We start from the raw sequence: 24351 nt of genomic DNA on the forward strand, positions 1-24351 counted from the left end.
GTGGTTAGGGGGGTGTAAAGAGCAATCGAGGGTCCAGAAGGGAACTCTCTGATGGGTCAGCTCACCGGGACGCTTATTCTTCCGGCCCAATTTATTCGAATGACGCCAACGCCGGGAGCTCGAATGAAGTGCAGACACTTTGTCGCTCAATCATTTGTCCTATTATAACAAATGAATATGGAATGGTTCGTTTTTCATTGGGGCAAACGTGCCGATGCCAGTGGTTTCCATAGAGACAAATGATGCCATGTGCCCAGCAAATGATTTAATAATGTGTACTAATTTGTAGGGAAATGAGTTATTTCACTTGTTTTACAATGTCCCCTGGTAAAAGATTCGAGCAACTGTTAATTCACTCTATAAATGCGAATATTTGATGGCCAACTGAGAACCTTTCCCTAATTCTCCAGTCTACCCAGCTCCCAATCCCCAGTGTGCGATGCTTTTTCAATTAGCCATTCTAAGCAGGTGCTTCATGTTTATGGGTCAGAGCAATTAAGAGCTGAATAACAGCGATGTGTTAATCTAATGCCTAACACTGTGAAACTTAATACCCAACAATGTGGTCATTCAGTCGTATCTGAGACGTGTTGAACAGGTGATGCTTTAAAAGCAGACACTAGTGGTGTTCTTCAATGCCCCTGTTATGTACTCTCAATATTGCAAAGATTATTTTCATTTCACACAAGAATAAAAAAATCAAAATCAAGGATTAGGCGAAATCTTGCGCTATCGTGTCCGAGCCACCTAATGCAGATTAAAGGCCTTGAATCAAGATGGTAATTTTCTGAAAGTGCCACTGCAGCTAATAGCACTATTTAGAAATGGTTTGCTATTGACAGTGTGACACAGCCCAGCATGGGAAGGCAACACAAACAAACAAACATGCACAGAGTGTTGTATTTAGACAGAGGAAGTCAGACACTTATTCGTGCATGAATGGACGGATCCCAAATCAAAAATAGAAAACCCCTCCTCACTTCCCCTACACCCTTCCACTTCACTGAATAGTGGAATGTATTTTTTCTTTTCCTTTTTAAGTGACGCTAATTACAGATAATATCTTTAAATTTACAACTAATTGAGCCACATTTCTTCGGCAGTATCTCTGCAAATAAACAACAAGACCATTAAGCATTGTTGCACTTAGGCAGTTCAGTTTATCCCTGCATGATGGGTTAGCTGAGTGGAAGGGAGTAGGGAGTAGGGAATAGGGAGTATGGAGCAGGATAAATGTGCTGTGGTCCCTTATTTTTGCAATCAGAATCAGGCTGGTGCCTCTCATAGCCAGAGAAAGCCTGAAGCTGTGGATGGGAGAACTGGTGAATGAAAAGGGAGCCATTTTCCAAGGCAGCGTACACAACCTTCTTAGGGAGGCAACTTAAAAGTAACTTCCTCACAGCATCAATTATGCGAAACACAAAGAAAAAGACAAAAAATGACCCCCCCCCCCCCCAAAAAAAAGCGCTTCAATTTTTTATAAGAATGTTCTTCTTTCAAATTAGAACTGACATTCCATTTCTATGCTGTCAATATAAGGAAAAGGTGCAAATTGTTAAATTTTTTGAAACTCTTTTGCAAAAAAAAAAATTCATTTAATAGATTCATGTACTGGGGCTCTGTTCTGCTTTTGTGTAGGATTATGGATTTTGTTGGTCAGACAACTTTTTAACCAAAGGTTGACTATTCACAACCACTGCCCACAAGACTGTATGTTAATAAAAATGTTTAGCTTACATTGCTTAGATTTGTTAATCAAAACAATAAAAATGTGAGCAACCCATAATAACTTAAAACCTACAGATTAATTAAGAGAGACGTGAGGTTATGTGGTAACCATGACAACATGTAGGCCTACCCTCGCGGTTTCTATGAGGTACAACATACTTAATTAAACGTGGTCAATAGTATTCGGGTTTCACAGAATATGGTTATACTCCATTTTAGCAAATCTCAGAGCACTTCTGTGTAGGCAGAATTCCCGCTAGCCGATTGGATCCACCTTGCTTTTTAGGAGCGCATAGGCTCTTTTTAGGCTGAATGCTCTGATTGGTCGGGACAAGTCTGAGCCAACTTCCACCAACTGGACAGCAACGTGTACGCAGCTGTCGGAAAGCACTGTTGGAGGAAATCCTATTAAGCCTTTGAGCCGCTCATAGGTGGCTCGTCTACCAGATTGACGCCATTAATTGATCGGTAACCTGCAGAAGACAATGGTATAGCCCTACACCCACCTCCACCAACAGGAGGCGCACCGGAAACATTCTCAAGCCACCTGTTGGCCTCAATAAAGGAAGTGCAATTAAGTCTAAGCCTTAGGATCTATGAATTCACTTGTGGCTGATGGCGACAGCAGAACTCCCTTCTCTGTGGGAATCGGGACAACGTTCACCTCCTCACACACACAGCGGGAGTTCACGATCACAAGCTTCTCTTCTGCTCTTTAGGTTTTTTTTAGAGGGAGGTCATCAGCGGGGAGCTCATGTGTCGCCTCCTTTTCATAAATGTAGACATACCAGTTAATCTCACCTTTTGCTGCCCCTAAATGCTCTGTATGCTAAAGATCTGAAAGCAATTCACACTGATACAGTGAACTGGCTTGGGGTGGTCTAATGAGTTCTGTTCATGTGTTTGAGAGAGAGAGAGAGAGAGAGACAGAGAGACAGAGAGAGAGAGAATGTATCAACTAACCAACAGGAACAGCTGTGTACCAGTTGGGCATTGGGCAACATTCGAATCCTCCGTGAATTCCTGTGATTAACTACTCAGACAGGACTTTCGCAAAACTACTTTCACATATTGTTACTGGAGTGGCTACCTGATGCAAGCCACAAACAGTCCGTCAGCTGGTGGAGTGTGCGTGTGCGTCAGGCTTTAAACGACCGATCAGCACACGAGACAGCTTTTCTTTAGGCAGCGCTTTCTAAGGGGTAAACGTGCACTTGTCATTTTAAAGTGCAGTAAAACAATGCTGCTTAAACCTAGACAGATTGTGTTGCTGGCACAGAAGGGATAGGTCTGCCTGTTCAGTGATGTTCTGTTTACCACATGGATCACAAATAAGAAAGGATCCTGGAATATTATGTACACTTACATTGTTGTCAGCCTGAACACTGGTAAACTGGGCATCCTTTATGGGCATCCTTTTGGTGTCTTTCATTTTGGTTTTTAGTGACTTCACAGTTTCTCAGCTGAATGTGCAGTGGTAGTAACTACACCATGCACGCATGGTCACACGCAGAAAAAAACAGAAAGGAAAAAAAGTGAAATAAATTCTCCACTTGTTGCCTGCCTGCTTTCTCTCTCGCCCACACATGCACATGCACACACACAAACAAAAATGCACACAGGCACACATGCACACATGTGCGCACACATGCCCACACACGCATGCACACATTCAGACAAAACTCCCAGGACATTGTACTTATGAGTCCCTCTTTGTCTGCATGCCAGGTTGAGGTTGAGGCCTGTGGGAGTCACCACATAACAAAAAAATATAGGACTAAGGAGAGCGAGCGGGGGGGAAGGATGTGAGAGGTAGCAAAAGATAAGAAAAGAGCAAGGGAGTTGGAGAGAGAGAAAGAGAGAGAGAGAGAGAGAGAGGATGTCAGGCATCAGTCAGTGTGCTGGAGCAGTGAGGTCTAGTTTTGTGGCTGTGTGGGGCGTTAAAGACGCCCTAATGCTGCGTTTTGCTCATTTTGATGGGCGCGTGCACATTTATCACAATCTGTTAAATGGTGAACAGAAATAAAAGCGCCTGCAGCAAGGTGGGTGGTGTCTCGCAAACAAGAGGTGTGACATTTAAAATCTGAGGGTGTAACACATCTTAAAATCAGTGGGTGTAATGTAGTTTATAATCTAGCGTAACGTAGTTTATAATCTGGTGTAATGAAGTTTTGAAGACATTTCAGCTTTAAGCCACACTTGCACTGCTGCTTCCTCAGACCTGCTCTCACAACAAGTGCACCACGGTATTTTCCTCACTTAAAGAAGGTACAAGATGTGTTTGATTTCTCACAATGGGATTTTGACTATGAACATCACCCCAATTACTCCGAATTACTAACTAAATACAACTAAATACATTTTTTGGAAGGAAAACAATTTGTTTGTAATTCCTAAACCTGAATCTGACACTTGGCGTGTCATAATTAGTCATAACAAAATTATGTAAATATTAATTTTATTCTCATCACAGTGAACAACAGTAGTGATAATAAGCATGATCATAATTATTGTTGGCATAATTATTATTATGTCACTGTTGTTATTAATAATTAATTCTGTAACAACATTGTGAATGTCACAGGAAGTAGTTTCATGTATGTGCTGAGCCATTTCCTCTCAGGACAGGTTCATCTCCTCACTCTTGGGATGTCTGCTGTGGGTGTCATATTTTGCCGTGTGCCTCTTCCCTGACAACAATGCCTGTTTCCTCGTCTGTGATTTTTTTTTTTTGTTGCTGCTGCCAGTCTTGCCTACATGAGGAAACTCTCACTGCACTGTGTGGCTGGCTCATGCTCCGCTTTTAAAGGGAATGAGAGGAGTTAAGCTGATTGGATAACGTGGCATACCTAACCACACCCACTGATCATGTGATCAGTTTAACCCCAACTCTTGCTGCAACTGTTCCGCCCTGCGCCAAATTAGTGCCTCTGCCACACAGCAAACATTTCCGCCACGCCTACACGTGCTTGTGCTGCAGTCATGTGCCTTAATTCTGCGCTTGCACGGTGCCTGCAAAAGCAGAGCCCTGTGTGTCCTCTCTTCCTGTGACTCTTGCTCCCAGAGAAGCAGGACCTGCCTGCAGGTGGAGTAGCCGGGCAGTCACGCGTGGCCACGAGCCGGGCCGAGCCGGGCCAGGCTGAGGAGGTGGGATAGGAGCTGGCGTCCACAGGGGCTTGTTGACTCCTCTCAAAATGCTGACTCACCCTTAGCATGCCTGCTGCTGGAAGCACACAAGCATGGGCTAATATCAAAGTTCCACTTCCAGATCCCGGGGTGGGGAGAGGGGGGAGGCGGCGCACTGTCAGCGTCAAGTAACGTCAAGTCAAGTAACAATGTAACGCCAAGCCACGTCAAGTAACGTCAAGTCAAGTAACAATGTAACGCCAAGCCACGTCAAGTACATTGTCAAGTAATGACAGTGATGCAGCATCACATAATGAGAAATAATGTCTTTCGATGGAGGATATAAGGAAGCACTGGTGGCTTCAGTTAGCCACACACACACACACACACACACACCCCATGAGAAAACAAACATGCTTGCCTATGTGTTCATCCGCGCACACACTTATGCAGGCACGCAGAACATAAAATCCAAACGACTGACAGTACCACCCACGTAAGACAGCGCTACTCTCCTACTACAACAACAGCTTAGCTTGAGGTTCAATAACTCCAAGCTCACGGCTTTATGTTTATCCCTCTTCTGTTGTTGTATCTCACAGCAAATCCAGTAGATCTTTACCCTTAAGCAATTTTGTAAAATACATCCCACACCCTTCCTCCAAAAATCAGGAGTTTAGTGAGTATAAAAGCAAGACACAGTGAGTGAATGAGTGACTATGAATATGAGACAGAGAGAGAGAGAGAGAGAGAGACACACACACGGAGAGAGAGAGAGCGAGAGCGAGAGCGAGAGAGAGCGAGAGACAGACAGACAGAGAGAGACAGAGAAAGAGACACACACAGAGATAGAGAGACACACGGAGAGATAGACAGAGAGAGAGAGACAGAGAGAGAGACACACAGACACAGAGACTGGGTTGATGAGTCTGAGGCACTAAACAGTCATTAAAGAGCAGTGGAGGCCAGCGGAAATTGCCAGAACAAATGTGGCCCAGTTGGCTGTTAGGCATCCCATAATAAGTCCATGCTCAGTTTCTACCCCCCTCATTTAAATCAGCCTCACGGAGTGGCCACTGTTGCCACAGCACCGAGCCATCACTACAGAGTCGAGGGCTTAACAAACTTGACAGTTGGAGCTGTCGTAGACTTTTTGTCTAGCCGCAAGGCCTGGTGTATTATCCCAGGCGGGAGGAAGGAGAAAACAAGCACTTACTATATAAAGGAAATACTCTACAAAGTAGCTAATGTACAGTAGCTCGAATGCTGCTGAATGCAGAGCACTATTCATGAATAGAGAAGGAGATTGCAATGGATCCTCTGGTATCTAATTTAATAATGATCATCAGATATATTAAAGCATTTTCAGTACGCTTAAGCATAAAACAACATATCGTTTAATCAGCTGAGCAGGGATCGAATCCTGGAGAGCAACTCTTACTACATAAGCCTGTTCACAATGAATCTGAAGTCATATTTCATGTGTAACATACATTTTACAGAACGGTGCACTTCACCTCCCAGCTGACGACACCACACATCATATAAAAAAAAATAGCATTACTGGATTATGTACTCCCTTAATGCTGCATATTTCACTGGACAATCTGACGGCACTGAAATGAAGGGAGATATGGGGAGTGCCCCAGGGGGCCATACATGGCCCATTGCCGTTTTGGCAGGTAGGCTTATGGAAATGTAAGTGAGGAATATATTTTTCATATTGCCTATTAACAGGTCCCTTCTACTGACAAAAATCTTATTTAAGGACGACTTCCATCTCGCCCCAGGGCTGTGGAAATCATCGGGTCCTGCCGATCACGATCCGCTTCAAATACATCAGAGCATGCAGGCGGCCATATCCAGGTCAGCTTTGAATACCGCATCCCCTCCTCTCTCAATTCTGTCTCTTATTCATGCTATTTGTGTGTGCCTCAGTAGTTAAATAACAGTGGCTGCGCTCAACAGAGCTAGCCGTGTGCTGGAGTCAGCTAGCTGTGTGCTGGAGCAATGCAGCACTGTCCAGCGGAAGTAGGATACCTGGGCTACGGGATCTGGGCGAGGTCTGGGAGGCTTTCACGGTTGACGCTGCAAAAAATATCAGCCGGTTGGAGCTAGCATGACTACAGGATCGAGCATTTACATATGCAGAAGAATGTGCATGTGCCCACACACGGAGGTGCATGGGGTTTGGATTTATCAAGAAACTTGAAGGTTTGACAGCATAATTACTTTTCAAAACTTCACTTTAAAAAAAAAACAAAAAACCAGTTAAACTAAACATCTGATCATTAGCACCAAGGTCAGCTTCCAGTGAGTGTACCACTGTTAACTCTCTGAGGGGTGGAAGCAGCAGGTGGTAGACCTTAGGAGGAGCTCTCTGCCCTGCCTTGCATTGCTTCAACATTCTCTGCTCTTACACTTCTAAACCTAGTCATTAAGGGCTTGATAATTTGCTGATGAGATGACGATCAGATGTGCGAGGAGACTGGAGGCTGTGTGGATCTCCCTGCCTGGAAGGGCAGTCTTCTTGCAACACAGAGGTGAAGAATGAACAGAATGATGGAAAGGAGGACGTCAGCGATCTAAAAGAGGGAGAAAAATCATCAAGGCCGACCTCAGTCTCCTTCAAAAGGCAGAAAGGTTCCTTGATGTTATCATTTGAATAAACGCTAATTGCCCCTCTTTATCTCATAACCCCAGCTCCACACAGCCAAATTTATCAGTACCACACATGCAGAGACATTTGAGTAGTTATCATTATGGAGCCTTTATGGTCTTTTATTTGGTAAATTCAATTACACTCAATGCTGAGAGAGAACGAAAAACCTTGAATGAGAGAAAGAGAGGGAGAGAGAAACCCTCACAATTGTCAAAATCCCTCAGCAAAAGGCGTAGCCGACTCTTAGGTATACTTCACATAAAGCTGTGAACAGGCTCCAACTTCAACAGCCTTTCTTCTTCCAGTGTGCTACCCGTGAAGGGGGCGGGTGGGGGGGTGAGGGAGAGGAAGGACGGAGACAGAGAGAAGGAGGGAAGGAGAGAAAGAGAGAAGGACAGACAGAGAGAAGGAGGGAGGGAGAGAAAGAGAGAAGGACAGAGAGAGAAGGAGGGAGGGAGAGAAAGAGAGAAGGACAGACAGAGAGAAGGAGGGAGGGAGAGAAGGAGGGAGGGAGAGAAAGAGAGAAGGACAGACAGAGAGAAGGAGGGAGGGAGAGAAAGAGAGAAGGACAGACAGAGAAGGAGGGAGGGAGAGAAAGAGAGAAGGACAGACAGAGAGAAGGAGGGAGGGAGAGAAAGAGAGAAGGACAGACAGAGAGAAGGAGGGAGGGAGAGAAAGAGAGAAGGACAGACAGAGAGAAGGAGGGAGGGAGAGAGAGAGAAGGACAGACAGAGAGAAGGAGGGAGGAGAGAAAGAGAGAAGGACAGACAGAGAGAAGGAGGGAGGGAGAGAAAGAGAGAAGGAGGGAGGGAGAGAAAGAGAGAAGGACAGAGAGAGAAGGAGGGAGGGAGAGAAAGAGAGAAGGACAGACAGAGAAGGAGGGAGGGAGAGAAAGAGAGAAGGACAGACAGAGAGAGAAGCAGAGACTGAGCGACAGGAGTGAAATACTGAGAGAGATGTAGAGACTTGAGAATTAAAAAACATTTTTCAACCATTAAGCAAACAAGAATCTACAAATGAACCAGGTCCAAGACAGAGAGATAGAGTAACATGCCACTGCCAAGCTTCCCATTACTACACACATAGTCTTCTTTGCTAAATATGTTTACATATTAACTAGTTATAATACACTGTCTGGCCAAAAAAAGGTCACACACACTAACATTTCGTTGGACCGCCTTTAGCTTTGATTACGGCATGCATTCGCTGTGGCATCCTTTCCACAAGCTTCTGCAATGTCACAACATTTATTTCTGTCCAGAGTTGCATTAATTTTTCCCCCCCAAGATCTTGTGTTGATGATGGGAGATTTAGACCAAAGTCTTCTCAAGCACATCCCAAAGATTATCAATGGGGTTCAGGTCTGGACTCCGTGGTGGCCAATGTGTGAAAATGATGTCTCATGCTCCCTGAACCACTGTTTCACAATTTGAGCCCTATGAATCCTGGCATTGTCATCTTGGAATATGCCCCTGACATCAGGGAAGAAAAAAATCCATTGATAGAATAAGCTGGTCATTCAGTATATTCAGGTAGTCAGCTGACCTCATTCTTTGGGCACATAACGTTGCTGAACCTAGACCTCACCAACTGCAGCAACCCCTGATCATAGCACTGCCCCCACTGGCTTGTACGGTAGGCACTAGGCATGATTGGTGCATCACTTCAGCCGCCTCTCTTCTTACCCTGATGCGCCCATCACTCTGGAACAGGGTCAATCTGGACTCATCAGACCACATGACCTTCTTCCATTGCTCCAGAGTCCAATCTTTATGCTGCCTAGCAAACTGAAGTCGTTTTTGCTGGTTAGCCTCAGTGACGAGTGGTTTTCTTAAGGCTACACAGCTGTTTAGCCCCAATCCCTTGATTTCCCTTCACATTGTGCTTGTGGAAATGCTCTTACTTTCACCATTAAACATATCCCTGAGTTCTACTGTTGTTTTTCTACAATTTGATTTCACCACACGTTTAAGTGATCACCGATCACGATCATTCAAGATTTTTTTCCGACCACATTCCTTCCTCGTAGATGATGTTTCCCCACTGTCCTTCCACTTTTTAATAATGATTTGGACAGTTCTTAACCCGATTTTAGTAGTTTCAGCAATCTCCTTAGATGTTTTCTCTGCTTGATGCATGCCAATAATTTAACCCTTCTGAAACAGATTAACATCTTTTCCACGACCACAGGATGTGTCTTTCAACATGGTTGTTTAAGAAATGAGAAGCTACTCACTGCATCAGTTAGGGTTAAATAACTTGTTGCCAGCTGAAACATAATCAGCCATGCAGTAATTATCCAATGGGACGCTATTACCTATTTGCTTAGTTATATCCAGGTGGTGACCTTTTTTTGGCCAGGCAGTGTATCTTATTAATGTCATAATGGCTTATTAGCTGCCATTAATAATATTACCACAATTTCTTATTTATTTATTTGTTAATTATTCATAAACAAACACATATTTGTTTATTATTCAGAAAAAATATATACACACACACACACACACACACACACACACACACAAGTGCTGTTGGTTACTAATTGGCTTTAAAGTATAAAAGTTAGAGTATAAAGGTTAAATGTTAAAAAAAAAAATTCTGAAAGTCATCTGTACTTGACTTGAGAGTAAGAGATGCAGAGAGAGATGAAGAGAGAGGAGGCAAGGAGAGAGAGACAGGGAGAGAGAGAGAGAGAGAGAGAGAGAGAGAGAGAGAGAGAGAGAGAGAGAGAGAGAGAGAGAGAGAGAGACAGAGGGAGAGAGAGAGAGAGAGAGAGGGAGAGACAGGGAGAGAGAGACAGAGGGAGAGACGGAGAGAGGGAGGGGGGGAGAGAGAGAGAGAGAGAGAGAGGGAGAGAGCAAAAGCGAGAAAGAGAGAGAGAAAGAAAGATACCTTTTAAGAAGTTTTAGAGTGTGAGTGACTACAATAAGCTTTTGTTCAACGATGGTGTTTGATAGTGTTTCCTTGCTGCAGCCGTCGAGTTGTAATTTTCTGTCATTTCGACAATGCATTTTCTTTGAAGATATTTCATCTATTTTCTTGGTTTGTCTGATGAGTGCAGGATGAGCGTGAGTGAGTGTGTGTGTGTGTGTGTGTTGTGCGCGCGTGTGTGTGCATGTGCTGAGTTCATTTGAAGGCTTTGAGGTGTAATCAACTTTCGCGTCAGTCTAAGCCTCCTGTAAAACGTGTGTGGTCTGTTTGTTGGTGGTGTTAGACTGTGAGTGAGAATGTTTTAGGTGTGTGTGGGTGAGTGAGTGTGGGTGTGTGTGTGATGTCCTGTACTCAGGAGTGTAAGCCTCCTGAGTTGGCACATCTGCACCCAAGGCTCTCTTATCTCAAGGCCGCAGGCAAGCCACTCTCAGGCTGGCTGTGTGTGTGTGTGTGTGTGTGTGTGTGTGTGTGTGTGTGTGTGTGTGTGTGTGTGTGTGTGTGTGTATGGCATGAGCTACATATACCCTTACTTAAGAAGCCAACTGGACCATCCTTCTAAACTGCAGGCCTGTAGCAGTGTCATGGTAATTAGTGAAAACGGTCACAGCACCACCATCACACCACCCAATGACGCCACTGTTCTGAGATCAACTAATAGTTCAAAGTTCAAATGTCTTATGCTGGACTTCCTTTTAGAAAGCATCACTACTGCTCTGGGAAGGGCAGTAAACTGTAAAACCTGGCACCACTGTGTTGGAAGCAGGAACTGCATGTGTCTGTTACGTGAAGCGTTACACCAGGACTCTGCATCACTGTACTGGGAACAGTTACAGTGCTGCTCCTCAGCAAGGAAGAAGCCAAATAATCAAACTGCAAACCACCAGAAAACAGTCCCCTGAAGCACGGTGTCCTTTTCAGCCCTTTCTCTCCACACAGCATAACAACACGGTAATCCAAAAACACCCAAGTCGAAACACTTAACACAGCCTTCCCTAAAAAGCGCGCCCTTTTCTATTGTGCACATACGCACGCACGCATGTATGACCTTTTTAGTCTTTAATAAAGAAGAACTGAGATATTGACATATAGGGAGGTGTGTGGTTAGTCAGGCTCAGTGCCATATGCTCACAGTGGGAAGCAGAGGCATGGGCGTGATGCCTCGGCTTCTGCTATTTGTAAAGCAGCAATGAGGATGCTCTGAGCAGGCACACGACGGCGCCGAAAGTTGGGAATGATCAATAGGTTCCTTGCCGCAGATGGAGCCAGGAACACGGATGAGAGACGTGGAGAAGGCATTTATAATCATCAGCTTCCTGCTTTGGCCATCTGTTTGGGGCGGAACACACACACACACACACACACACACACACACACACACACACACACACACACACGTGCACACGTGTGAGAACACGTGGAAGTTTGCAACCGTGTGGGATTGTGGGATAAGCTCGGTTGGCAGCCGGCGGGCGTTGTAGGGTGCAGACAAGGGCCAGGCCTCGCCCCACCTGACCGGGCCGCCGCTCTCCCACGGCTGCCTGCGTGCCGACAGAAAAGCAGGGCCTGACGGGATGCCCGATTCTGAGGATCCCGCGGGTCAGGCGAACGCCATGCGCGGACGGTCCAAAGCTGCTTCGGAAATCCCCAAGACGGAATCTCTGGCGTGCACGGGAGAGGCGTCTTGCAGTTTCGCCCCCAGACTTCTCATGGGTGGGCTGAGGGAGCAGGAGAGGCAGAAAGTGTGAGCGCGGAAGACCCTAAAGCCTCTGGAGCCAAAGGGCAGACGGATGAGCGCAGGGGTCAGCTGAGCTCTCACAGACATTGAACAAGGACGGAATACCGAAAGCGAAGGTTTAAAAAAAAGAAGAAAAAAAAAGGAGGCAGTGGTTGCAAAAACTCGGTTTGCTGAGTTGATGCTTCCAAACGTATCCTGCGTAATGTCTGATGGATGTCGAGGAAAACGCGTGACCTCCGTCCCTCATTCGCAAGCCAAGCGCTCCGACACCAGGCTCCCTCGAATAATGTACAGTAGATTTGTGAACAGCTCATTGTATAGTATAGCAAAGCCCAGCTCAATTCTGCTCAGGCAGTGGTGCTCATTGGATGATGGGATAAGGAAGACCTTTTCCCATGAGGTTCATAGGAACTTCAAGAGAGCCAGTCTTGAGTGAGTTTTTGTTGTGGTTGGAAGTGATCGCAAGCTCTGCCCTCCAGCTGGAACAGACTGGAATCTGATTGGTTCTGGTGTGCTCGGCAAGCAGAAGCAGTTTCAAGATTTTGCTACTTTAGGCAGGGACGCATAATTTGAAGCAATTTCACAACGAAACTTTATACTAGGAGGGCAGGAGATTAATATATTAAAATACTTAAAATAAACCAAGACTCAATTATCAAATGCAGGCTTCCAGTACTACTTGTCTGTAAGACTTCTCTACGGGTGTTGAGATGTTGTCATTTGAACCATCCATACAGGCACGTAGACACACACCATGCACGCACGCGCGCACGCACACACACACACACGCACAGAGAGAGAGAGAGAGAGAGAGAGAGAGAGAGACACACACACACAAACACATACACACACATAAAGGCACTCCCTGGTATATAATTACAGCCAGAATGCTACGTGCGGGGAAACCCCACCTGCCGCTTGTGGGCATGCATTTGAAACAGTATCATGTGACAGAACTAAGGAACTTACTTCTGTTGAACCCCCTCCAGTCAATGCCACCTTTAATCATTGTTCTGTGCCAAGGAAAAATTCCCAAGTTCAATTCTGACAATCATCTGTCTCTGTATAATGCAGAAAGTCATCACACAGCAGGTGGGGTTCCAGTCTCCTTGGCCACACTCAAAAAATAACAAAATAAGGCTATTGACTTTGACAGCAATGGACGGCCAGACCAATTTGGCATAATGATATAGTCCTCGGAGGAAACGTTATCTGTCTTTCATGAGCAGAGAGACTTGTTAAGTAGGGCGTACTGCTCAGTCGATGTTAGATCGGCACGGTGCAGCAGTGTTGGCATCTCACCCCCCGCCCAACCCCTTTTTTTACAGTTCACATTAAATGTTTTTCAAAACTTTCCATTTTATCCCCTGCAGAAAGCATTTACTCAATAGCAGCAATATAATTAGCCACACATAAGCCTGACACACACACAAACACACACACACACACACACACATTCACTTAAATGTTACATCTCCAAGGCCTTGGCTTCCCTAAAAAACCCTTTTTATCCAAGTGCACAAGTACAACAGTAAAGGAGCGGACCCCAGTATAAAGGGCACTTGAGCACACGTGCGTGTAACCTTGCCAGAGTGTCCTGAGAGAAGAAACCATTCCTGTGAGAGGAAGAGCAGGAGTTCATCTAATGAAGGAAGATGGGGGACAATCCCAAATGACAGAAAATCGCAGAGGTTTCCACCGCTTCATGGATAACAGACGGCGCTCCCCTTTGGATAAAGGAAATGCCAAGTGGAGTTTAAAGCACCAGATCGACGGAATTCGGAATGTTCCGGGCCACTCTTTCAGCCTACTTCACCTTTAACTCACAGGAGCAGTATGGGCAAAGAGATGTTGCCTCCGTGGAAATAAATCTTTAAAAAAAAAATGTAAAAATCTATGGAAAACGAAGCAGGATGTTAAGCACTGTGTGTGTTATTCTGTCCCTTCCACAGATAGCGAATATGTGCATGTGTACTGCCTATAAGTCCAAGGACTCTGTAACAGATAGCCGGTCTTCACATTGTCCGCAGCTAAATAGTTTTTGCTGTCAGCTCTTACATAAATAAGCTGCCTGGAGGCCGTGTGCTGGAAGCACTTTACAGGAAGAGCACAGATAACAGAAATAAAGCGACAGGGAAGTGGGTGGAGGTGATAATGATCTGAAAGCCGGGTGGCAAGGTCAGTGGCCGGCGACGTCGGTGGAGGGGACCAGGACCTGCTGCTGCTGGTGGTCAAGAGCTGTCTGACAGGCAGCGCGGCTCCGAGTCATCCAATCGGGTGTGAGCACCGACTCGGCCAATCGGAGGCGAGGGGCAGGGGGGAACCACAGTGTCTTCGCGCTATGGACCATCACGTCACTGGAAACACCGCACTCACAGTAGCTCCTGTAGAGCAACACGGCCAGCTAATGCCACCGAGGTTAGTTATGATGTGGGAAAGACTTCGGACGTGTTTCTCGTCTTCTGTGGCACGTGCAGTAACAGGCCTGCGTGCCGCTGTACTACCCTCGCCACGCCGCGTCGATGTTTTGGTCTCCGTGTCGCAGAATCATGGCAACACCTCAATCCTCTGACATGTGATGCCGTGATGTAGTCTTACATAACCGGAGGCCACTATGATGGAAAGAAATAAAAAATCTAGAGGAGGAGGATAATCAATTTTGCAACACAGGCTATAGCCGTGATCAGATCGCCATGGTAACCTGACATTTTGGACGTAGGTGGCATGTTGACTGCATATGGCAGAATAAGGTGCATGCATAACAATAAAAAGGCCATAGAGAAAGAAAGGTCTAACGCAGTCTACCTCTCACACACACACTCCACGCAGCCTCTCACACACACTCCACGCAGCCTCTCACACACTCTCCCCACAGCTTAGCCATTAGAAGCCTTTCAATCATTTTTTACTCAAGTAAAGTCTGTATCACATATGCATACACTATACAAACACAAGTATGTGTACACGTGACTATCATGTCTATATGAGCTTGTTGGACATGCCATTCCAAAACTGTGAACATTCATATGGAGTTACATTGTACATTTACATTTATGGCATTTGGAAGCGCAAACTTACTTATCCAGAGCAACTTACAAAAGTGCTTTGTCATCTACCCATAGAATACTTCCTAGCCAGTACAGTAGGTTAGAGTTTAAGATACCATGGAACAAGAATACTGCTGAAATACAGGAATCAATGCTAAAGCCTAGAAGTGCAAAATAAGCTCTATATCAGACAACGATAAGTGCAATAACAAACAATACTAGACAATAAGTACTAGTTACTCAACATAGATGAGGATCAATGCTCATTTAATTATCCCAGTTCACCCAGTTTGAGTTTTGAGTTCGCCCCCTTTGCAGCTATGACAGCCTTCACACTTCTGAGAAGGCTTTCCACAGGAGTTTGGAGTGCGAAATTGTGTGAAATTGTTCCCATGTAGTAAAAAAAAGTGCATTTGTAAAGGCCACTGAAGTTCCTCTGCACCAAACTCATCAAACCATGTCTTCATGGACCTGTGGCTTTGTACACAAGGGCACAGCCATGCTAGGAAAGAGCAGGGCCTTCCTTCCTCCACTGTTACCAAATTCCTCAACTGTTACATAAAACCGTCTAAAACATCTTTGTATGCTGATGCATTAACATTACCCTTCACTGGGTCTAAAGATCCTAGCCCACACCCTGAAAACCAACTCCAGATCATTATCCCCCCCGCCTTACTTTTGGCACTTTGAATTCCGGCAGGCAGCATTCTTTTGGCATCTGTCAAACCCAGATTCACCTATTGTGTTGCCAGACAGTCAAGCACGATTCCTCACTCCAGAGAACCACGATTCCTCACTCCAGAGTTTCGGCTGCTGCGGTGTCCAGTGGTGGCAGGCTCCGTGTCTCACATAGCGACTTTTGGCATGAGCGCAGGTGTTCAGCTACGGAGGCCCACTTTGCGAAGCGTCCGATGCAATGTCCTTGTGCTGATCTTGCTTCCATAGCGAGTGATGCAACAGAACCGATTTATATGCACTACGTGCTTCGGCGCTTGGCAGCCTCACTCTGTGGGTGCGCATTCTCCACCCCTTCGTATCTGAGCTGTTGTCGATCCGTGATGTGTCCGTTTTACGTTAACAACACTTAGACCTGCCAGGGGGCAGACCTAGCAGGGCAGAAATTTCATAAACTGACATGTATTAAAAGTGGCGTCCTATGACAATACCTCATTTAAGGTCACTGAGCTCATCAGCATGGATCATTCTACCGTCAGGATCTGTATATGGAGATCACACACGGTGACTGTGTGCTTGATTTTATATGCCTGTTAGCAAGAGGAGTTGCTGAAGCACCTGAACTCAATAAGTAGGAGAGGTGTCCACATACTTTTGGCCATACATATACACTACTGAAATACATAAGCTTGTGTATTCACACATCACTCATTCACACGTTACTAAAAATGTGTACATCATAGATAAAACACATATGATAGTCACATACATGTGAAACACATGCATATATGTTCGTGAAAGCTTTGTACATACATAATATGAAGTGAACATAGACATGCGTAAACCTCTCATGCATGTATAAATTAATATGGATATAGACATGGATATGTAAATAAAAACAGCATATATGTGGAAGTCTTTCACGCACGTGTGAGCATAATATCTGGTATATGTCAGTGTATACGGCAGTCATTTCGGAATATGAGGAAGTCATTTCAGCATATGAGGAAGTCATTTCGCCATAACTGCAAGGCATAATGGTTTTCCCATTTAGATTGTTGATTATAATGCACTTGTCCACCCACTTTTGATAACTTTGCAAACTTTGCGGTAAACTCAATGATAATTTCCATTTCCTTCAACAGAGTACTATGCTGAAGGGAAGATATATAAGACAGGAGAGGAGAGGTGTTTTAGAGAGCATGATCACGACAGGCCCTCCGTCCCTCATTTCTGTGTATGGCTCACTCTTGGGTAAAAACCTGGATCTAGACTGGATTTCGCTGTTTTAAAGCCAATAAGTCTCTGACTGATTAGAAGGCAGTTTGGTGCCTCTAGACACTAAGGAAGCAGATTTACTTCAGTTCTGCTGGCATTCGGAAACTGCCTTTGCTTTAAGAGTTCAAACAACTTGTGGATACCTTGCTACATCATTAATGTGTGAGTGTTACAGCAATGTTTCAGTTGCATATGCGTGCATGTGCATTTCTGCGTACATTATAGTACAGATGTTTCATATGTTTTTATGCATGCAAAAATAGGAGATAAATGATAAATGTCTAGTCATACATATATTCTCATGTCACGTCATAGTCTCTCTCTCACACGCAAACCCTTTTATTACTATTTATATGAGGCCTGGCTTTCTACTGGCCTATACATTACTGTAGCTACAACTGTAATGCCTACACTCTAAACCATGCCCTAGCAAAAAAACAGTGAACAGAAATAAGTCTTTTGGTATTTTAGGTTAAATAACCACCAAACAAAGAAACACACACACACACACACACACACACACACACAGAGAGAGAGAGAGAAACAAACATTTAAGGACATACAAAAAAGGGACTTTTGGAGGAAGGTAGTTCTGGAGTTGTATAATGTTCTCTCCATCTATCATCCATAGCAAAGCCAGATGCAAACTGCCAAAGCCTTCAAAAGACTTGCAGAAATAAAGACTACAACAGAGGGGAGGGAGGGCTGAAGAAATGCAGGCTGTGGGCACACTAAGCCCAGCGTAATTCATATTTAAAGATGTTCTTTATTACATCTTTAATGGTCTTTTTTGGGTGGACGCCCTCAGCCGCTTGCTCCCTGCAGTGTTTAATTCAGATCCCATCAAGTCGTCTGGCATGGACTTCTTGACTTTTTTCCCCCTTCATCCTCTCTCCCCTTTTCTGACTGAGCTTTTATTGCTCTTTGGCTCCTCCACAGAGGATTAACGCTACCACCCTGGACCCGGGGCACACAGACTCCAATACGAGCACATTATAAACAAACAACAACAACAAAAAAAAAGAGTATGTGGTCAGAAGAATTTACCATCTGGACCTTTGATGGGCAGATCTAAGGTCTTACGTTGGGCCAGCGTTTAGTGTACTCTGATCTATGAAGTCAGATTTGCTGTAATGCTATTCTTTTCAGGACAAATTAAATTACCAGCCATGAAATTAGATGCTCTGTATCTGGCTGTTTTGTGATCCCCTATGGCTGGAGAGAGGAGAAAAGAATCAAGACCATGTTAAAGAGATTATAGAGTATTAGTAAGCTCCACGTCTTAATACTTCTATCTTCAGACTTAAGGACGTTATAGAAATGTTCTTCGCAGTTTCATAACTTGCTCATAAATCTTAGGCAGACATTTCTGAATGCTTACCGTGCCGCTACCCACAGTTATCTGGATATGATCTATAAGCCGTGTGTTTTTTTTAATTATCACGCAATGTTTATAAAGCCCTAAAGTGTCATCGATTTAAGAAATTGTTTTATGACTTAAATGTATTTTATTTCATAACATAAATCTTTGAAATGTCATAAAAGTAGGATTTTAAAATGTATTAGCACTGGGTTTTAATTCCCTATGCTGCCGAGTTTCCCTTGCTCAGGCGTAGTGGATAGACTGTTCAAGCACCGATCCAACTCATCGACAATTAGGTGATGAGCTGAAACAGGTGCATAAAGACAGAGAAAACCTGGAACTGTGTAAGGCACTTGAAAACCCCTGGTGTAGACAGCTATGAACTATGGCAGGAGGACAGCTGTTAGGAATTTAGACCACTGAAACCACTCAGATTCAAAGACCCACAGAGACCGATATGAAAGGTGGCACTCGCATGCTGACCCACACTCCTGTGTACCAACCCTGCCAGGCACCCGCCTTCAACCAAACACACTTTGTCAGATAATACTAATGAACTATCCCCACTGGCATACATCATGCTGCAGCCTACCCCTGTTGGCCCTAATGAGTTACTGGAGCTTAATTAATTCACGGTGAATTCCTAAATTGAAAACGCGAGCTTCCATTACGACAGCAAGTTCGGGGGGTGGGGATGATGGTTTTTGTTTACGAAGCATTCTTTTTGCATGCCTGGAAGAGTTAATATTATCCACCTCCTGCTCCTCCATTTCGCTCATCTGTGTGAAAGAATAAACCACATTTTTTTTCTGCTGCTTTCAGGGATTTAAAGAAAGGGTTTCCCTCTGAGGGACCCTAACCCTTCTCATTATGTTGAAGAAGAAAGATGAATGGAAAACAGACATTGCAGACAAGTAAAGTTACTCCTCAAAACCCTGAAGCTTTAGTTCGAGAAGAACTGGGTCAGCTCCTGAGGCATTTCAATCTGGCGGATGTCAATTAATACCCATTAGGGAAGCAGAATCTTCCTCATTTGCTCTTAATCCCAGCATACCATCAGAAATGTATCAAGATTCTTTATGATGTACGATTCTCACTTTTTAATGTGGAATCCATTTTTACCTTGGAAAGAATGCAGTTTGCTTGGCTCTGTCATATCGCGATACTCAGATACCTTGACAGAAAGTATCGACACGTGAGAACTCACACTGACTGTCGTGTGTAGTGCATGGAACATATGTTCACACGCTAATAGAGTTCCCAGTGTTAAAGTATCTTAAAGCAGTAAAAAAAAGTGCAGGCACTTACTTGAGTGTGAACTGTTCCACTGTTGAGTTTGGCACTAAGAACAGGTAGATACTGAGAGTCTCTCCAGGTTTTAGTGGTTTGTCAGGTAGCCTTAAGAAGACGTTCTTGTCTAGTTGCTTGTCCACTACCAGCTGCTCTTGGCTGGGCTGGTACAGGGTGATGCTTCCAATCCGAAGTAAGGGCTGCTGGGCTGAGCTCTCCCCTCTGGACCCTCCTCCTCGTCTGGGGAAAGTCTCCCCGCACTCACCTTTGCTGTCTGGATCATGGAGGGTGTAGTAGAGCTCCACCTGGAGGGTCTCCCCACTCATCTCCAGTCCGTCCGAGGCCGAGGACTTTCTGCGGCCCAGGGGCGCCACGTTGACGTTGAACCAGGTAGAAGGAAGGTCCAGTTGGGCCAAGCATTGCGCCAGGTTTCCCTGGAGTCTGCAAGAAGTCTTGATCTCCCGAACATCTCGGAAGGCATGCAACCTCACGCAAGGCAGCTTGTCCTGGACCTTGAAGTCATCCCAGTCCCGGCCTGCAATGTAAAAAAGCACCTGGACCACCGGGTTGCTCGCGAACACCTTGGACTGAACAATAAACGCCCGCACCTTCCAGCTAACAGTCAGTCTACCCGGAACGTCCAAGGGACTAGACGGCTGCAGCAGGTCTTTGGGAAGCGTCTGGTCCTGGGTGAAAGGCCCCAGGGAGATGTTGACTGAAGGTAACTCCTTGGTCTGAAAGACAACAAAACTCTCAGAACGTTGCAGTGGGTGTCCGTTAGGCCCACCCCGGGATGGGACTCGGCTCTTTTGGAGGAAGAAGGCAAGTTGGGTGTTGGAGAGCTTGAAGCTGGCTGGGAGGTACAGATCTGGAGAACCGGAGGCGGCGCTGGTGTCGGGTGCACTGAGGAAAGCATTGGAGCTGGTGGGGGAAACTTTACCTGCAACTGCAGAAAGAAACAAAGGAGTGTCAGACAGTTGTAGACCAAACCTGGGAAGCACATATCCAGACACGGCAGTGAAGCACGTGTCGCTCTGGGTAACTCTAACCACAGAAAACGCACTCAAGCACAGAAGCAGGTCGGTGGGTGCCGACACTGACGAGCGACCACTACAAGTTGCGGCTGCGTTTGCACTGAAAACATTTTTACTTGACGGAAAATCAGCTTGCGGTCCCCGCGAGATTAGAACAGAAGAAGAGAGAGAGAAGGAGGAAGAGGGAGAGGGATATGAATGGTGCATCTAATTACGGTTAATTAGAGATAAATGCATGTTCTGATGATGCTGTTTGATTATGCTGAGTTGGACAAAAGGATGAAACAGGCCATGCCTAATGAAGATTCCCCAACATCTGGCTCTGCTTGCCTGGCTGGGTTTCACAGCCTGTGTTTGCCTGTCCAGTCCTATATTGTACAAAACAGAAACAGCAAAGACTCCTGTAACCCCCCCCCCCGGCCCAAGATGATTTCTCCAAGACTACCTGATTAATTACTTACTCTCTATGTGCAATACTCTGATCAAAACGCAGCTGAGATGCAGAAAAACTGAATTACTTTGCCAAGCCCACAGGTATCCGAAGCAAAAGCTGGCCAAAACATAAACGGGTTTATAAATCTTTCAGAGTGCTAAGCATTTATTGTATCAAACCGCCATAAAGTGAAACAAAGTGCAAAGGCAAACTGAAAAAAAATATATATATTGTACACAATTTCTCTGCAATCTATCAGAAGTAATATGTTCAAAGCAAGGGCCTGGTTTTATAAGAAATGGCATGCAGGCAACATACTTATCAGAATCCCTAGCAACAGGAGACATGGCTTGTTTCTCCAGTCCAGCAGCGCTAGGGAACATCCCATATTACAGCTGTGCTTCGCAGCAGAGCTCACGTGAAACATCCATGGACCACACAAAAGAAGATCATCCATGAAAAATAAGAGGAACATAAAATGATGAGAAACTCGATCTCAACCAGCCTTGAAAAGAACATCTATTTCCACTCAAAATGTTCAAAATGGATCCAAGGCGATTGAAGACATCCACGCGTGTCACAATTTTGTGCAAAACAGTCTTGCTGAGGGCAGAGTGAAGCCTGTTGAGAGGTTCTTCAACCATCCCCCGAGTTCCAGCATGGTGAAAGTCTGCCTTCTCTCACTCTCTGAACTAAGCCCACCCACTCGCCATGGCTCCTGTTAGAGCTCGGCTCCTCCCTGCAGTTCTAGTCACTCCTCCCAGCAAGAGACAAAGCTCCAGACACCACCCTGTCTCGCCACACCTTGCCCCAGCCTTATAATCACCACTTTAGCTCCTAGTCTGGCCTCCCCATACACTGACACCAGCCTGACTGCAAACTCCCGTACTCCATTTATCTTCTCCCACTGGACATGTTGAGGCAGACATGGTGTGTATGTGTGTGTTCGTGGGGTGTGGTGGGGGAGGGTTGCATTACTTGAACGCCTTCAGGCGCAGAGAGAGATGGGATTAGAGAGAAGATCACTGACGAATTAGCTTTCCTCTCTTTTCCGTCCAAAGACTCCTGAGAAATGCATTTAAATGAAGGAGCCGGAGGGGGAGGGGCGGCAGTTCAGTAACTCTGAACTGGCTTTTTCAAAGAACAGAGAGAGGAGAAGAAGAAGAAGAAGAAGAAGAAGAAGAAGAAGAAGAAGAAGAAGAGGAAATTTACATATATGGGCCTTCCTTCTCTTCATAATTTTGTGATTTGGCGACCACTACAGAAGAACCACCACAAAGGGCAGACAAAAAGCACATTCTAAATGGATTCAGATCTCTTAACCAGTTATTGTGCTAATTATGGCAACATTTCTGGTAGCAAGCTACAAAGGAAGCCCGTAATATGGTCTGTCCATAAACATTTCTTCCAGAGTGAGCTTGTGGGAGCTCTGTTCTGTAGCTGAAGGTTACTACACTATCCACTTTCAATGGGGCTGCGTCGATTGAAAAGGGCCTGGATTAAGTTTCACTCTCTCGCCGAGATTCGAGCACCTTTTGGCCCACTCGCGGACTGCGGCGCGTGAAATGAATACCTCCTAAAGGGATGAGCTAATGCCTCTGAAAGCCAATCCATTACAAACACATTAACCGCTAAAGCGCATCTCTCCCACGCCTTTCCTAAGCGCAGGTGGAGCTGGGGCCAGTGCCGTCAGTGACTCTTCCCCGCGGCCCTGGCTGATCTGGGGGCTTAAACCTCCCGCACGGGACTTCTGGAGCTGATATACGACGTCCCCCACCGGACCGACTTTTTGCGGCCACTGTGCACTGCAGCAAAGTGGGGGCGCAGATGGGATTACAACATGAAACCAAAAGTCAGCTCCATTCAGCTTCCTATTAGGCCTCTGGGCCTAGTAGAGTGCCGGCTGCCGCAGTGCTAAGTTACAGGAGCCGCATCTGTTGGAGTATGAACTGTGACTTGAGCTGATCCCTGGGGCTTTTTTTCTGTTCTTTTTTTGGGGGGCATCTATCTTTGACTAGCTTTATGGGAAATAAAGCGCACATCATCTTTGACGTGACACTGGTCATCCACTTTAAAACACCCCACCGATGTTTCCAGCTTTCCTTGCAGCATTGTATGATTCAGGAATCAGGAGTTTTCATTGTCATATATCCAGCAAACAGTCAGTTACACCGAACAAGGAAATTCTGCAATCCTTCCATCCTTCCAGAAAAGAATGATGTAAAAATAAATAAATTATTTATATATATATATATATATATATATATATATATATATATATATATATATATATATGAAAAGAAAAAGAAGCAGGAAATAAAATAAAGGATCAGTAATAAAGGAGAGGTATATTATTTACATATGAGCTCAGCTGTATTAAGCATGTGCAATAAAAGACACTGAAGAGTGTTGCTATTAAATGTGAAGGGCAAAGTGCTCATTGAAATGTAGTACTTGACTGAGAGCAGCAAAGCTTTGGAAAGTTCAAGTGCAAAGAATCCACAGTAAAAATGTGTTGTGTGAAGAGTGTGCAGTCTGGAATTCAGCATCAAAACGCATGTGTGTGTGTGTGCGCGTGTGCGTGCACGTATGTGTGTTTAACTGTCCAACTGTGTGATGTAGCCAGAGTTTTCGTGTCAGTGGTTTTCGTGCACAAGTCGATGGGCTGTGTATAAAAGCACATTCCATTCCATCATTAAAGGAAAGTTAGATGTATATCAAAAGTAAAAGTACATGTTCTAACCTTCTCAGATGTATTTGGTTTAATAATACCTGTAAAATACAATCTATAAATCTTTCAGATTGTCTGAAGTGTAAAAATTTAAACCTGACAGCAAAAGACATCACTCTAAGGAAGTGGAAAGTAATCACTTCCTCTGTGTTACTGTGAGAGTCTGACTGTGACTAAATACAATTTTTCAGACCTGATGTTTGTGCTCATTTCCAAGTCACTTTAACTTGTGAAATTGTTTTAAACGACATGCAGGTCTGTTTTGCCTTCAGAACTGCTTTAAAAATTAATGAGAGGGTTATGTTATGTTAATAA

General features: G+C 44.9%; 1 protein-coding gene across 4 annotated transcripts in view; it reads right to left on the minus strand.

The window, feature by feature from the left end:
- Positions 1-24351, minus strand: part of tmem132e (transmembrane protein 132E) — a 187259-nt gene that overhangs the window by 45392 nt on the left and 117516 nt on the right. For 2 of the 4 annotated variants that reach the window (XM_081718916.1, XM_027004227.3), the window contains exons 1-2: positions 21624-23384; positions 19857-20784 (exon numbers count right to left, since the gene is read on the minus strand). In XM_081718916.1, coding sequence (XP_081575042.1) covers positions 19857-20784; positions 21624-21780 — 1085 coding nt within the window. In that variant the 5' untranslated portion in view covers positions 21781-23384. Of the gene's footprint in view, positions 1-19856; positions 20785-21623; positions 23385-24351 lie in introns of those variants that run through there. The other 2 variants (XM_027004228.3, XM_035527035.2) reach the window with 2 other exon arrangements.

Source organism: Electrophorus electricus, chromosome 8 (assembly GCF_041902795.1).
Source record: "Electrophorus electricus isolate QZ-2024a chromosome 8, ASM4190279v1, whole genome shotgun sequence".
NCBI lineage: Eukaryota > Metazoa > Chordata > Actinopteri > Gymnotiformes > Gymnotidae > Electrophorus > Electrophorus electricus.